Raw genomic sequence first — 15,852 nt, 5'->3', positions numbered from 1 at the left:
ACCCTATTTTGAATTAGCTGTTTTGAGTGCAGAAGGGGAGGAGGGGGTGCGGCTGAACAAGTTATGAGGGTTTAGCTGTATTGTTGTTGAGAGAGAAAAAAAAAGAAAGAGTTATTAGTAGAGTAAGGTGAAAAAGGGAGAATTTAACTAATATGTTACTTATTATAGTAATAAGAAAAAGAAACGCAGCAAGAGGTTGTGTGGTTACATGTTGCTGTGAGTCTGCTTTTTTCTCTCTCTCCTGAAGTTAGATCAAGAGTAGCTAGAGACTCGAGTGGAGCTCCGTTGTACACACTCTCAGTCTCTGTTTGTGTGTGTGTCTCTGCTTATTTATTTATAAATATTGAGTACAAGTAGCGATTTTGTACAAGTTACAACTTGTATAAACACATTGTACAAGTTGCAATTTATTTACCCCAAAATGCATTATTTTAATGACAACATGGGTTTTTCTAACAACCAACTATACATTGATACTATCATTTCATTTTTATCTATTAAAGCTACAGGGTTTTTGTGTATACATGACTTATATAACGGTGTGCATTTGAGCACCAGAAAGCTTATATTTGTGTAATTTGTATTAAATAATCAAAAATGACAGCATTACTCTATTAATCCTCCATAGAATATGGAATGAATGCATGATCCTCATCTCAAGTACAGCCATCTCATTTTTTGGTTGGAACTTGTACAAAATCGCAACTTGTACACAGCATAATATTAAATGAGTGTGTATGAGTATTTAGATGAGGATCAAAAGGAGGGAGTAAGAACCACCGGACGCGGATCAAATAATATATTCAATGTAGTAAAAGAAGAAGAAGAAGAAGAAGAAGAAGGAAAAAAAAGGGGAGAACTAATCTTAGCTCTATCAGAAGAAAGAAAGAATTAAAGAAAGAAAGGAAGAGATAGACTAAATAAAGAAGAACCCATCTTTTTGACACACCAGGATTTTGGCCCTCACTGATGATGCGGGAATAGATCGAGTCATCTCCAAGAAGCCTGGAATCGCTCCCTCATTTCTTGTGTATCCCGTGATCCCTGGGATTCTTGGACTCTGATTAATTTGCAAGTCCTTTGAGGTGGCATTTTTTGGTTGTGAGTCTGGTTGATGAGATTGGAAATCCCTTTGATTGGTGTTGCTGTGATATCTTGTTAACTCTTCTGTTGAGGATGACGGAGTACAAGCTGGTGGTCGTGGGAGGTAAGATGAGTGTCCCCCGTGCTGGGAAGGAGCGCATCCATGATTTATCCCTTCTTTGTGATCCTTAGCTGGTGGCGTTGGGAAGAGCGCACTCACGATCCAACTCATTCAGAATCACTTCGTGGACGAGTACGACCCGACGATCGAAGACTCTTACCGCAAACAAGTGGTGATTGACGGGGAAACGTGTCTCCTGGACATTCTGGACACTGCAGGCCAAGAAGAGTATTCCGCCATGCGGGACCAGTATATGCGAACGGGGGAAGGATTCCTTCTCGTATTCGCTGTGAATAACGCAAAGTCCTTTGAGGATATCTCCGCATATCGGGAACAAATCAAAAGAGTCAAGGATGCAGAAGAAGTGAGGCAGAGTCATCTCTAGGATTCATTCATTACTTCTAATACTATTTTGTGGCCAATGTTTAGGTTCCGATGGTGTTGGTGGGGAATAAATGTGATTTACCCACTCGGTCCGTAGATATGGGTCAAGCCAAAGAGGTTGCCAGAAACTATGGAATCCCTTTCATTGAAACCTCCGCCAAGACGCGAATGGGCGTGGATGACGCTTTTTACACGCTTGTCAGAGAAATCAAAAAAGACGTAAGTTCTTCCTTTATTCATTTCCTTATTATTTATATATATTCCAAATTCCTTATCGAGAGCCATTCATGCAATAATTTGATAGCTAAATCTATAGCAAACCCTTTGGCTTAAGTGTTTCTTATCATTCTCCCCATCTTGTATTTATATTTATTTTTATTTGCTAAGATTTTAAGAAACGAAAAGTTCAATCATTTGTATCAAACTCTCTTTCTCTCCCTCTAACTCTTTATTTCTATTTTCACTCAGCAAATGAGCTTTATATGTGTTTTCCAGAGACAACGTGGTGTCAAAGCAAAAAAGAAGAAAAAATGCAAAATTATGTGAACTCGACTTTTTAAATTATTTTCTTATACAATTAATAAGACAGAGTTTCTTATATAAATTTGGTTACTACTAAAAAAGTTATAAACGGAGAAAATCCATGCTTAATATATTAATGTCTCAAGATATATATATATATATATTACAAAAAAAAAACAGGGCTTATATACATAAATGCAAATTTATTAAAATTTTATCATTTATATTAATGTGATGAATAACTGCCATGAAGAAAAAAAAACAATCTGAAAAATATTATTTTTTCATCGTGTTCAATCTTTGTTCTCCATTTTTTTTAAACAAAAAAAAAAAACACAAAAAGTCAAAGAATATATGCTAATTATTATAATTACTACTGCAATTATTATTATTATTATTGATATTTAATATAACTGCGAGAATATTTGGGAGAATGATGATGACGAAGAACATTTCTGTTTTTTTAAATCAATTGACTCAAGCAATTTTAAATTTGGGTAAATATCTTCTCATAAATATTATTTTTTAATAGTCATAGAATTAATATCTAACTGATTGATTATACACGCTTTAACATGTTTGTTAAATTAACAACAAGAGGAAGTGAAATATGTGTGTGTTTTGTTTTTGGTGTTGAAATGATGTACTAATGGGTATTACTAGGTCCATTTAATCATAATAATATATTACAAATTGCTGTTCACGTGTTATTTTTGGTTCACTTTTGTTATACATATATATAGTGTTCATGATTAATATATAATTTATTATCTACAGACGTGTTCGAGAGTTTTGACATCCCCTCCCTTAAAAATCTGACTCGAACCTAAAGGAGAAGAGTTATATAAAAATGTTAATACTACACTTTTTTTCACAAATGATCATATCAAATGTAATTAATATCACTTATATATAGAAAATCATAGTAAAGTCATTTTATCTTTGCAATAGATAATTTTCACGTGACGTCACATTTTTGAGGCCCTAAACAACAAAGTTTTATAACAATAAAAACTCTGTTTTCATTCATATGAAGTATATAAAATAATGAATCATTTTATGTCAAAATGGGACCAACAAATATAAGGAGCTTACTGTCTATAAAAAAAAAATATCGCTTAACTGCCTTGTTTTATTATTTATATGACCCTGAAATGGATTAAAAATATGTTATTACATCGTTTTACAACCTTATTTCCATAATATAGACGATAATTTAACTATTAAAGTGGAAAGAGTATGATATTTTTCTTTAACTATTCAACTTTTCTCATTCCCAACTGATCAAAAAAAAATAAAAAAAAAATGTACAAATCTAGCCATTTTCATTACATATTACTTGGGATTTAATTCAAATATAAGAATTTATCATTGGCATCAAGTTGCATTCAAAGCAGGTATTAATTCTTATTTTTATTCAAAAAGCTATTTGATGCAGTTAATCATTTTTTTAATTTTTTTTTTCATTTTATATTGTAAAAATATCAACTTTGAGCACCCAAAATGGGGTCTCCTTCAATTATAATTCAATTTATGACGTCATTGAAAGTACTCTATAGTTCATCACACTTGTTCTACATTCATTGTGACACGAATGTTTTTGAGCACATCATTTACCAGTCATCCGTACGAAATACATTCTTTAAACCTACAGGCATTCAAGAGTGCTAACTGTCAACATAAAAGCTTCAATTGCACTCAAAAGTCAATGATATTGGAAGCAAAAAAAATGTATCCATAATCAAATGAATTTTGGGTATCTCGATCTTAAATTTGTGGATATAAAGTCCATTTTATAGCAAAATATATTAATCAATTATTGGCATATTTATAATGTAAAAAAAAGAAAGAAGAAAGGACTTTATCCTTTTTTTTTCTTTTCTTTCAATATTGTTTCTGTGTTAATGGACCACAACTATCAAAGTATGCTCTTTATACCTATACATCTATTTTCGGGAGAAAAAGTTCATCACTAATATTTTGCTCTTCTCCTTCTTGTTTGAAATTAACTAGGGATGAAGTTCCAAAAAAAAAAAAAAAAACTTTCGAACATGGCTGTGGCAATATTAACCACCTAAATAATCTTGTTATAGGGAGAAATAATTATTATTGTATGTGCGCCTCATCTTTTAGAAATTGCACAATTTTCTTGGAAAATTGCGGTGATGGTTCCTTTTGTATTATAATTTCATACTATTGTAATAGCGGTATTTTTATATATTGTAGGTATATTTAAATTACTGAATAATATTAAGATGCTTCAAATTATAAGATAAGGGTTAAATTCTTGTTTTATAAAAAAATATCAAGAGCGTCCGCAGGATCTTTTTTTTCTTGGGGGAGGGTGGCTTGGTTTTATAATTTTTTTTTGAAAAAATATCCAAAAATTGAAAATTTTTGTAAAAAAATTGAAAAATTAATTGAAAAAAAAAGTAATCAGATATTAATTTATTTGAAATTTCGTTTCAAAAATCCACAGCCATTCATAAAAAAATTGGAAGATAAATTCAAAAATCCATAGCTATTCTGAACAAATTAAATATTTTGGAAATTTTTTTAAAAAATCCACTGCTCTTACAAAAAAATAAATTTATTTGATTTTTTTTCTTCAAAAATCCGCAGTTGCTAACTAAAATCAAATTTTTGGGGGGGCGAAAATGAAAAATCCATTGCTATTCTCAAGAAATTCTTTTTTGGGGGAATAAAATAGAAAATCCACAACTGTTTACAAAAAATTAAATTCCTTAATTCAGGGATAGTTACAGCCATCCAGCCCACCCCCTGCGGACGCCCTGAATATAAAAGCAATCCATGGTTGTACAAGATGTAACTTGTATAAGTTACAACTATTAATTGATACCATCATTTCTTTGTGTTCCATTCAAATTACGCATTTATGTGATAGTACTAGTAACAAGCAGTTCAATTCGGATAAAAGAAACTTTTATTTTTCAGTTGAATATACTTCGGATGTTCTTTTATTCAAAGTATATATTAAAAAAACTCAGCATTTTTTGGTCAATAATCTAATGCAACAACCAAATGTTTACTTTTTAAAATGTATTATTTATTTCATATATTCAGTGTGTTTTGGGTAGAACTCTTGAAATATATCCGTATTGATAGAAAAAGCAATGTATCAAAATGTGGACATATAAAAAAGAAAAATCCTCGTGGGAATTCTTCAATGTAATTTTTTCCATTAGACTCATGAATTCCTATGAAGTTTATACTAGCAAAGGGAGTAAAAAGTTGACTTTATGCGGATTTTTTACTTTGTGTTTCTTTTATGCGAAGTATTATATGTTATAAAAAATTGATATCTGAGAGTACGTTAACTAATAGCGTATTATTTTTACTATATCTGGATTTAACGCTAATCACTTTGAGCAGTAAACTTTATAATGTGCCACTTGTTTAAATGAGTAAGTTTTAGTGTTGAATTTGAGTTCAGTCAAGTTGAGTTCATGTTAGAACTCTGCACCCATTTTTGAGTTTGAGTAACCTATGCAATGTGGCTCTACTTTTGAATATCTTCTTTTAATCAGAAAGTGCAGCATTTGTATGTAGTTTTAACTACATTTAACTACATTTAACTAATCATTATTTATCAATATTTATAGTTCTTCAAGTAAAATCTAAATAAAAAAAAATAAAAAAAAGGGTGAGTTCGAGTAATGTTCGGATCCAACACTAATAATTTTCAATTTAAAAGTCTAAAATTACATAATTAATATATTATGAACAATCTAATGAATATTTAGCTATTGCACTATTCTCATCTTGTGTTGTGTCAGTCTTTATTTATTCGGTCCAGTCGTGTCTTAGGACTGTCAGTACTAAATAAATTGAGTGACGCCTTAAGGACCGAATCTAAAAGCTGTAGGACTAAACTGGTGGGACGGGACTGCAGTCTTAAGTCGAAATACGGACCCAACCAACACTATCCTCATCAACCGGCACTGGAATGTAAGGGGGCACGGTTTTTTTTTTTGTCCGGTGGACTTTTTTGACAATTTTGACTTGAAAAGTTATTATTTTTTAATTATATAATTGCCCAAATTTGACAAATAATTTGTTAATTAGAAGAGACAAAAACTTTTGTCACTTATAGTTATCAATTACTAGAAGAGACTAAATTTTAACGAATAACAACTTAAAACTAAATTAATAGGGAAATTGATTTTTTTTCCTCTAAAATTATAACATTAATTATTTGTTCGTAAAGAGAGATTTTTTTATTATGATAACTAGTGTTCTGTCAGTCCTTGGGACCGTTGTTCCTTGAACTGTCAGTATCATAACTGGGCCGTGGGATTTGTTATGACAATTTTGACTAAAAAGTTTTTTGTTTTTTATGAATCCATAATTTGACAAATCATTTTTTTAGAAGAGACAAAAACTATATTTTTTAACACTAGGTTTTTTGGAAAAGAGGTTATTTTTTTTTAAATGTCAAAAATATAAGAATTCCGCAAAAGTGGGGGAGGGATACCCCTGTGCCCCAATCATTCCAGCAACACTGCCTTAATCATAAGTAGTTTTGTGTCAGTCCTTATTTACCTAGTCCAGTCTTAGGATCGGTCCTTAAGACTGTGAGACTAGAACTTAGTGTTGTGCCAGTCCTTATTTATTTGTTCCAGTGCAGTCCTTGGGACTGTTAATACTAGAACTGAATAAAACAGAAGAATTAAAGTTGATTGATGTCATCAAGGATACAACTTTATCAGCTTTGAGGCTTATATGAAGGAGTGATCCGGACCGAGACTGAATTGGATGGGACTGTTGTCTTCAGTCCCAAATAAGGATCGACACAGAACTAATCACAAGTACTCTAAATTATTCATATAAAGTTATGTATTCATATTATTTTGGGGGTTGCAACCTGTACCATTTGCTACAAGTTACAACTTGTACAATACTAATTTATAACTCAAGACCTAGGTGTGTGTGTGTGTGTGTGCGTTTTTTTGGTTTGCACTCCTTGTCGAAAAATATGAATTGTCATGTGTTAAATGAATCTACTTACTTCATTAGTACTAGCGGATTTGTATACTATGATAATGCATAATTAATTTACTAATTTGGAAGATGTTTTTCTTTTCTTTATTTGTTATCCCATTATTGATCATATATGTTGTCTTTATTTGCAGAAGGAGAGGCGCGGTCGTGACAATAAACCAACACTGGCTCCTTACTGTTGCAAAGGATGTGTTCTATTGTGAATAACTTATCTCTTACAACAACAACTACTACTACTCTATATTATATATATTTATATAAAGCACAAAAAGAAAAGAGCCTCTCTCATAACTCAACTCATTTGAATAAGGTTCATTTAACACAATAGAAGAAGATGATGATGAAGAAAGAATACACAAACATTGAGCATTCAGAAAATGTATTACATTTTTTTAAAGGAAAAGAATATAGAAAATAAATAGCAGGAAAAGAAGAGGAACTGCAAGAATTCATGTGGGGGGAATCATGACAAATAATACTATTCATTAGGAACTTGACGCATCTGTTGCTGATCGATCCTCTTAAAAAGTATCTTTTTTTCCCAGCGATTATATAATTTATATCCCTCCATATACATCAAGTATCATGCCATCTATCTCTCTTTTTGCTGCTTCATTTAAGCATTGCTTTTTTGCGAGTTTATAAAAAATAAACATATATAATTACTAAAAAAAAAAATCAATCAATCTTATAATAATAGCTCAAAAAGATAGTTATCCCACTTACTCTTCCTCCTTATACTAAAAGAAAAATTGTGGACAGAACAAAATCACCACGACCCATTATTAAGAAAGAAATAATGTTAAAACTGCTGCCGCCGCCGCTTTTTGTATGTGCAATGATCTGGGGCGTCTTATACGGACCCTGCTACTCATATCTGGAGTTTGCATTTCTCACTTTTTCCAAAATAAGATATATATATAGATATAAGCAAGAATCAATCCATTCAAGTCTCTTCATATTATATTATATCATTATAGTACTAATTCATTCTCTCAACTTATTTATATATAAAAGATAAGGATTTTTGTAATATTGCGGTTTATATATATATATATATATATTAAAAAAAGAAAGGATTACTATTATAATATACTTCTATCAATCACTGATTTGAATACCCACTTAACACCCGCCCACCCAACTATCCCCTCAATTATAGAAAAAGTAATTATTTGTATGATACGAACACGTAATAATGAATAACTACACACTTTTTTGGGCTCCTCCCGGCTCGCCGTTAAGCGGAAAAGCTGCTTTAAAAAGATATAATTAGTAGACTACCATGATAATTAATTATTATTAATAATATATAACACTATAGTGTGTTCTCTCTCTATTTTTTTTTTTTTTTCTGGATACGATACAGAAATATTAGAAGGAGTAAAAGAATTAATATTTTTTTTTTTAACATTTTATTTAAGGAAAAAAGAAAATTGTGCAATATAGAACAAGGTTTTTTAAAAAGAAGGAAAATTTCACTTATATTATTTTTTTTTATTAAGAGGAAGAATAAATAGGATACAATGTGTAAATTCTTTCAAAATATTTTTAAAAAGAACCCCCAAAAATAGAAGCAATGTGTAGTTTCTTCAATGTGAATCATAATACATAATTAGTAATAAATACGAACACAATGAATTGTTTACAAACATTTACGAATTTCCTTTTTGGAATAAAACCCATCTTATTATTTCTCTTTCTAACTCCTTTTTCTTATTATATATTTTTTTCATACACACACAAAAAATGTTACACGGATTAATTGATGATACATATATTTATAGAAGTTTAATAATGTATAAAGTGTTTTTTTTTGTTCAACAACCAACCAACCGACATCTCCTTTTTTCTCATTTCAAATTGGCATGAAGAAATTGAATGAAAAGAAACATACAAACGCGGTATTCTTTTTACTTGTATTATACTATATATACATATATAATTTCTTAGAATTTTGATATTTTTTTTTATATATCTATTATTAATACATATTATTATTATAAAAGTTGTGGGAAAGAAAGAAGAGTTCTTTTTTTTCTGCGTTTTGAAAATACATAGTTTTATTATAATTCATTTATATTATTATGGACGTATCATTATTATGATGGACAAATACCAACCGATAAAATACATCTGAGATGTATAATGAATATTATATCCCTCTAAGAGTCTTATAATTAATTCATATATATGTATCCGCATTATATATTTTATTAAGGCTTCAAATAACTCTAGAATTTATTAAAACTTGTCGGTAAAAAATACAATAATTAGAAATTTGTTCCTCCTTCAACTATAATGAAGATACATACTAAGACTTACTCGCTAAACCTCTTCCTAATTCCCTTTTTTTAATTCGTATTCAATTCAACGTTCTCCCTTTCTCCGTTAGTACAATAATTCGTTTATTGGATTTATTTTCAGATCCACAACCCATACCTTTTTGTGACAAAAATCAGCTTAGTGCGTAAAAAACAAACTTGCCCTCTAGAGCCCAGGATTCCGGTCTCATCAGAATTAAAAATGGTCTTACCTACAGTACTCAAAATTTTGAAGAACTTTTATTTTATGCCTAAAGTTTATGTCTGTTTTTGATATTAATACCCTATGCGTTTTTATCAGCGGACATACAACTATAATATTATATTATAGTAGGTTATGGTGGATATAAGAATTATAAGCTAGCTAGTAGTGACGAAGATTGATGAACAAGGATGCAGAATTAAAAATGTTATTATTGTGAATGTTAAAATAAATGAGACAAGTTTTTAAGAGCTTTTGTTTTAATTTTGTAAACTAAAATAATATTTCTTGTATAAGATTCAATTCAAGTATATAGTTAATCCTTAAATAATTTAATGTCAAACATTTCTGGCAAATACAATGATCAAATGATACATATTTTTACAAATAGCAATCAAAACATGAAATGACGATTTTTAATATTTGTGAGAATCTGCTAGCTATTTGCAACTTGAACAGGACCTAATATATAGTGTACTTAATTGATTTTCTGGTCCAAATATACATAATAATTTGTGGTGTGTCAATATAAAAACAAGAATTTGGCATTTATATTTGATTCAATTAATAGGCGCTGTATTCAAATTTGTGGTATGAGATAAGATACATCAAAATTATATCTATATTTTAAAATCTTTATTAGATCTAAGAGACTTATATTGGGCCTGATATTATCTCTTTTAAGTAAAGTCAATCAATTTTTCATTTTTTTAGTGTTGTGATCAATTTTAACTACTTTAAGTTCAATTTGAGGAACATCCAATTTGTTGATAGAAATTGAGAATATTTAGTCGAATAATATAAATGTAAGCCATACTGAATTTTGAGAAGAAATATTATAGATTGCTTTTGTTGACGGGTCACATATGTATACACTATACAGTGAGACAAAAATACATTTTCGATATAGGGGAGAGTGAGGATACATATTACAAAAAATCATTTTTTTAAAACCATCATAAGTTTCACAATTTAAAAAATAACTTAACGCCCTGACAACATGCCATTGGAAGTTACCTAAGAAAAATAATTCCAAAGTATTTTTGATGTAGTGCAATAATTAATAGCCATTTATTGGTGTTTTCGAAACTAACCAAAAGTAGGATACTTGATACACGAGGAGGAGACATGATGCAGGGTAGGAAGATACATGGTATAGGGTAGGATTAGACATGTTACAACAGGAGGAAACATGTAAAAACTGCCATTTGTCATATTCAAGCATTTATTTTACTTTTTACTACAGTTTGTCAGCATAAAGTAAATACTTATAATTACATATACCTATAAGATAAACAAATAAAACATTGAAAGAAATAGAGAATAGTTAATAATAAAATTTAGAAAAATCTTTTGTTTTACTATTTACTGTGATTAAAGTATGCCATGAAATTACACAAAAAACAAAACATAATTAAATTAATATATTTGTATATATAAAATACAAGTAAATATAATAAAAATGGGATGTAAGAAGTCTCCTCTATAGTGCTGGAATCAGAAAAAATAATATGAACTGAATATTGAAACGATTAATATATTATATGCATGCTAATTAATTGAGCAACATGCTAGACTTTGACATTTAATAAATTAAAATCTCATGTTTTATAATAGAAATATATCTCAAAAAAACTTACCTAAAAGGTTTACTTTTTGTGTCAAAAATTTCAATGTCGGAATTCTCTGTAACTGTAAGCATTAGGCAAACATAGTTTCATGTTGATTTGATAAACAAAGAAAGACATTTAATTGTTTAAGAACAGGGTAGTTAGATAACTTTACATTTTAAATTTATTGGCAATGTAACATGTCTCCTCCGTAACAAGTATCCTCACTCTCCCCGATACATATGGTCTTTTGTAACATAATTATATGAAAATTGTATCATATCCGCAATACAGTATAAGGGATCATATATATATATAATACTATATAAAACTCGGGGAAATAAAATATATCTTGAGTGAATGTGTAAATTTATCAATTTAATTTTTTTCACCATTGATTAATCAAATAGGTCTTTAGTGAGACATCAATATTATTAGCATTATGTATGTTCTAAATCGTTTCGTGCATAATGTAGAGTGTTAAATGTACATATGATATAATATTGAAAAAACGATACGTACCTGTGAGTTGAGTCAAAAGAAAGGAATACAAATCACGTTTACCTGTCTCCTTTAACTATTGTGGACCTTTAAGAAGGAAGGGAGCTTAGTGTGCCATTCTATCTAGAAAGTAGCACAGTGCTCCTAATTCCATTAGGAATATTATTTATATGTAAATATATACATTTACATGGAAAAGTATTTATCATGTGTGTGTGAGAAAGGCCCTTGATCACAAGAGAAAAACGGATATTATTATTAATGCAATAAAAATATTACTTATAGTATACATTCGTGTTAAATTCCAGTAATATAACACTCGATATTTAAATCATCGTCATTCCATCATCAGCTGTTTAATTATACTCAATTTCAGTTTCTCTGTATGTGTTGAGACATACATTAATGTCATAATAACAGAGTCGTAACCAAAGCAGCAACGTGTATAGAATAGAGTGTCTGATCATTTAAGTGAAGTCCACTTCTCTTGTTCCATTCTTCTTCCATCCATACGTTAATTAATCAATTATTAATATATAAAACGTTTATAAATTTTGAAATACGGGAAAGATGATTCACTTCATTTTGTTATTCAGTCGGCAAGGAAAGATTCGACTACAAAAGTGGTTCGAAGCACGGACAGATAAGGAAAAGAAAAAAATTACGAGAGAGCTCACTTCCATCATTATAGGTATGCTAACTAACTTACTTTTATAAGTGCTGAATAACCAATGACAGATTATTAAACATAAAAACATTCTCCTTTACAGCTAGAAAACCCAAAATGAGCAACTTTTTGGAATGGCACGACAAAGTGATTGTTTATAAACGCTATGCCTCACTTTTCTTCTGCTTTGCTATTGATCGAAACGACAATGAACTATTGACTCTTGAAATCATTCATCGATACGTTGAAGTTCTGGATAAGTATTTTGGATCTGTTTGCGAATTGGACATCATTTTTAATTTTGAGAGAGCGTATTTCATACTGGACGAACTCATTCTTGCGGGTGACGTTCAGGAAACGTCCAAAAAAGCAATACTTAAACAAATTGAATATGCTGATAATTACCAAGAAGATGAAATTATATCTCTTGCCTTGAAGGATGTTGGTCTTATTTAAACATTAGATACATTAGACAACTTCCGCTTACAAATATTATTTCATCGAATGACACTCTAAGTTGTAGTCGAATCCATTTATCTTTTCTAATTCATTGTTTTTGTATCATTCTATTTTCTCAATTATTATTATTTGTTTGTTAAAAATTGTAGGAATTTATTATGATGATTATTAATCTTTACTGTGATATACTCAAACAAATCGTCCACTTACCTACTTAATGAATATACGACGTAAAATAACTCAAAGAAGCGTTGATTTTATTTATCTTCCATGCTTTTATAAGATCTGTCTATATATTTATTGTATATTGTATTAATTTAAAATCAAATGAAATAAAAATGTATAATTTACCACTTTAGTATATTAAGAATTATTGCACGTACGGTTCTTGTTGCTCAAACAGGGATCAAATTATTCTTCATGAATACTACTCATTAATCATAAATATATAGAACCGAATTAGGTTACAATTTCCTATAATAATTCTAGTATACGAATGAAGGTTTTACATCGACGAATTCAAAATTATTGTTGTATTGTAAAAGGTAGTAATGAAAAACGTGAGTATTTTGGGCAATTGGTACGCTTTAAGAATAGTATTTTGGCAAAACATCCATATATTTGATAGGTTAATTTTTTTTAAGTATATGGAGCCACGTAACATACATACGATTTACATCATTGATTATTTAACAACAGAGTAGTGAACTTCCTTTCCTATTACATTCAATTATATTCAAAACCTGATTGAATACTCGTGTGTGCTCATAAAAGACAGAGAGTAACAGTGAAGATTTGTTGCAGGGTTGTAATTGTAAGTATTTGTTACACTCAGAGTAAAATTGAGGATCGACATCGTAGTAATTCTTGTTTATGTCCTTGTTTATTTCGTTCTGCCCTCCTCCCTCGTCACAGCTGATTGTAGCTGATCCTATGATTTATGAAACGCCATGATAGCTATGCTGATCTACTCCAAAACATTCTTGAAATTGTTGGTGTTACCATGTTGATTTTCAGTTTCTTTTTTAACACACTTAAAATTAGTGATGGGGCGATTCCATAAAAAATCCCTATGCAATTCTTTAATATTTTAAATAATATTTAAAAATATCATTTTGCTGTAAATTTCTTAGATTTACAATTGATAAAATAAATTGCCTTCCTTTAATTAATGTAGATAATATTCATAGTGATGTGCAGTAGCTGAATTTTGCTACATGAGTATTTTCGAGTTTAAAAATACAAAAAACACTCGAGGAATAACGAGCTGTACTCAAAACTCAAAGCCACCGTAAGCCTACATTGGGGACTACATCTGCAGTGGGTGCCAGGCCTTCCACCGCCGCCTGGAAGCCATCATTGCGCCAAGGACGGCTACATTGATGATTAAGAGAGCTCAGACACACATCTATTTATAGTATTCGTTTTGTTGAAATTCTATCGTTAATTAATATAAAGTATCCTATTGAAGTTCAAAATTCAAAGTATTCAGATTTTAATGAACCGCTCGTTAAACCTTTACCCTGTAATTTTTTCTTTATTAAATTATCTTTCACGATATGTCAACAGCAGATGCAAAATAGCATTCCTCACTTTTCATTTCCTTTGAAAAGTCACAAGAAATATTTGCCATATTGAAATACATAACAATTTCTCTTATGATCTCCCACACACTTATTAGTACTCTTTCCATTTTTGTAGGAAAGGACTTCGGGGAAATCCACATTCATACCTTCTAGGAAACTTCAAAATTGAGAGTGTTCAATTGAATTCAATTCAAGTATGATCAGATCCATAACATGCTTGATTTACAATGAAGATTGATAGAGGCTTTCTTGTGTATAATGCAATGCATTGACAATACATTGTGCATTGGAAAATATTCCCTGATTTTATTAATCAGGCGTCTATAAAGCCCAGAATGCTTACTTTTGGGCAGAATTGAGATTTTTGTGATATATACAAACTACATTTAGAAATAAAAAAAGGAAAAAAGGTTGTTACGTGTGCTCTTTCTTCTTTTTGTTCATTATTCAATAGGTGGTAGTCGTACAAACTTCTCCCTCTGAAGTAAGCATTATTGGCTATAACTTAGTACTTCGTTTATTTATCAGAAAATATATGAATCACATGCTACAATGGATGCCTCTTCCTACAGAACACCATTTTTCAAATGAGAAGTAAAAGTTTTTGTATGAAAAAACTTGCTTTAAGTAAGTGTTCCGACTGGAGTTTCTACAGAAATTACTTAGCATTTGCCATTAGATTTTTAAGCAGAAGAATACACTTCTCCTCCACATGAGGTTGAGTGATGAACCTTGTTCCACTCCAGATATTAGTAGAACTCATAATTTCAAAATTATTCTTATTATTTTTACTCATAAATACATTTGAGGGAGTTAAAACAAGGTTTATTAGAAATTTTCCAGGTTGTGACCGGTTCAAGGAAATGATATTAGATACATACAGAGTACATAGTGCTCCAAGTTCCATCAGTGGCCCCAAATGAGGGAAAGCTAGGGGGGTTGCAGGAAGATGGAGAATTTAGGATTGCTTTCAGTCTACACATACATAGTACACATGTTTCGTGTGAAGGAGGCCTCATCTAAAAATGTATTAGTGTAGTGGGTCTTTGGCATAGTAAAGTTTGGGAAAACCTGGCTTAAGAAATATTATAGTTATCATATTATAGGCCCCCGACAAGCATAGTAGTGGATCTGGATCATAATCTAATACCTCTTGTATTTACACTGTCTGGTGCCTAAACCCATTTTCCAGATCCATAAGAAGCCCTTAGCTATTTGGAACTAATATACAACTGTACCACCCTGGCGACGTAAAAAATAAAAAATCATTCAAAAACGCTATAATTGCAAAAAAAAAAAAAAAAAAAAAAAACTTATTGATTAAAGCATATATATCATTTTTAATGATATATATTGTATATAAAAATAAGA

The 15,852-nt window shown here is 30.2% G+C and overlaps 2 protein-coding genes and 1 long non-coding RNA gene across 6 annotated transcripts; 2 read left to right on the top strand and 1 right to left on the bottom strand.

The window, feature by feature from the left end:
• Positions 1-254: 254 nt before the first annotated feature.
• On the top strand, positions 255-9,204 carry LOC121122508 (ras-like protein). Of its 4 annotated transcripts, none has more exons than XR_011781615.1 (5): positions 305-1,207; positions 1,276-1,568; positions 1,634-1,807; positions 2,084-2,607; positions 7,264-9,204. XR_011781615.1 is itself a non-coding variant. In XM_040717526.2 (4 exons), the coding sequence occupies exons 1-4, from the start codon at positions 1,177-1,179 to the stop codon at positions 7,333-7,335; spliced, it is 570 nt and encodes a 189-aa protein (XP_040573460.1). In that variant the 5' UTR covers positions 255-1,176; the 3' UTR covers positions 7,336-9,204. The 4 variants fall into 4 exon arrangements, 2 of the variants coding, with proteins under 2 accessions (XP_040573460.1, XP_040573458.1); XR_011781614.1 differs by having other exon boundaries at positions 2,057-2,607; XM_040717526.2 differs by lacking the exon at positions 2,084-2,607 and having other exon boundaries at positions 255-1,207.
• A 696-nt stretch (positions 9,205-9,900) lies between these two features.
• On the bottom strand, positions 9,901-11,431 carry LOC139906239 (uncharacterized). The gene is made up of 2 exons (XR_011781616.1): positions 11,299-11,431; positions 9,901-10,942 (listed from the first exon to the last, which is right to left on the bottom strand). It is a non-coding gene; the product is annotated as an uncharacterized lncRNA (long non-coding RNA).
• Positions 11,432-12,318: 887 nt separating this feature from the next.
• On the top strand, positions 12,319-13,253 carry LOC121122434 (AP-1 complex subunit sigma-1A). Its single transcript, XM_040717417.2, has 2 exons — positions 12,319-12,460; positions 12,540-13,253. Exons 1-2 carry the CDS (start codon positions 12,340-12,342, stop codon positions 12,890-12,892), a joined length of 474 nt encoding a protein of 157 aa, XP_040573351.1. The 5' UTR covers positions 12,319-12,339; the 3' UTR covers positions 12,893-13,253.
• Positions 13,254-15,852: the final 2,599 nt, after the last annotated feature.

The sequence above is a fragment of the Lepeophtheirus salmonis genome, chromosome 8 (assembly GCF_016086655.4).
Source record: "Lepeophtheirus salmonis chromosome 8, UVic_Lsal_1.4, whole genome shotgun sequence".
NCBI classification, from domain to species: Eukaryota; Metazoa; Arthropoda; class Copepoda; order Siphonostomatoida; family Caligidae; genus Lepeophtheirus; species Lepeophtheirus salmonis.
The sequence above is the reverse complement of the archived record's forward strand: the minus strand, read 5'-3'. Positions and strand labels throughout refer to the sequence as shown.

Bases quoted from the DNA above. Each gene is read 5' to 3' on its own strand.
- LOC121122508 (XM_040717524.2), top strand. From the start codon at position 1,177: ATGACGGAGTACAAGCTGGTGGTCGTGGGAG. The intron at 1,208-1,275 runs GTAAGATGAGTG...TGTGATCCTTAG, and splicing joins CAAGCTGGTGGTCGTGGGAG to CTGGTGGCGTTGGGAAGAGC. The intron at 1,569-1,633 runs GTGAGGCAGAGT...GCCAATGTTTAG, and splicing joins GAGTCAAGGATGCAGAAGAA to GTTCCGATGGTGTTGGTGGG.
- LOC121122434 (XM_040717417.2), top strand. From the start codon at position 12,340: ATGATTCACTTCATTTTGTTATTCAGTCGGCAAGGAAAGATTCGACTA. The intron at 12,461-12,539 runs GTATGCTAACTA...TCTCCTTTACAG, and splicing joins GCTCACTTCCATCATTATAG to CTAGAAAACCCAAAATGAGC.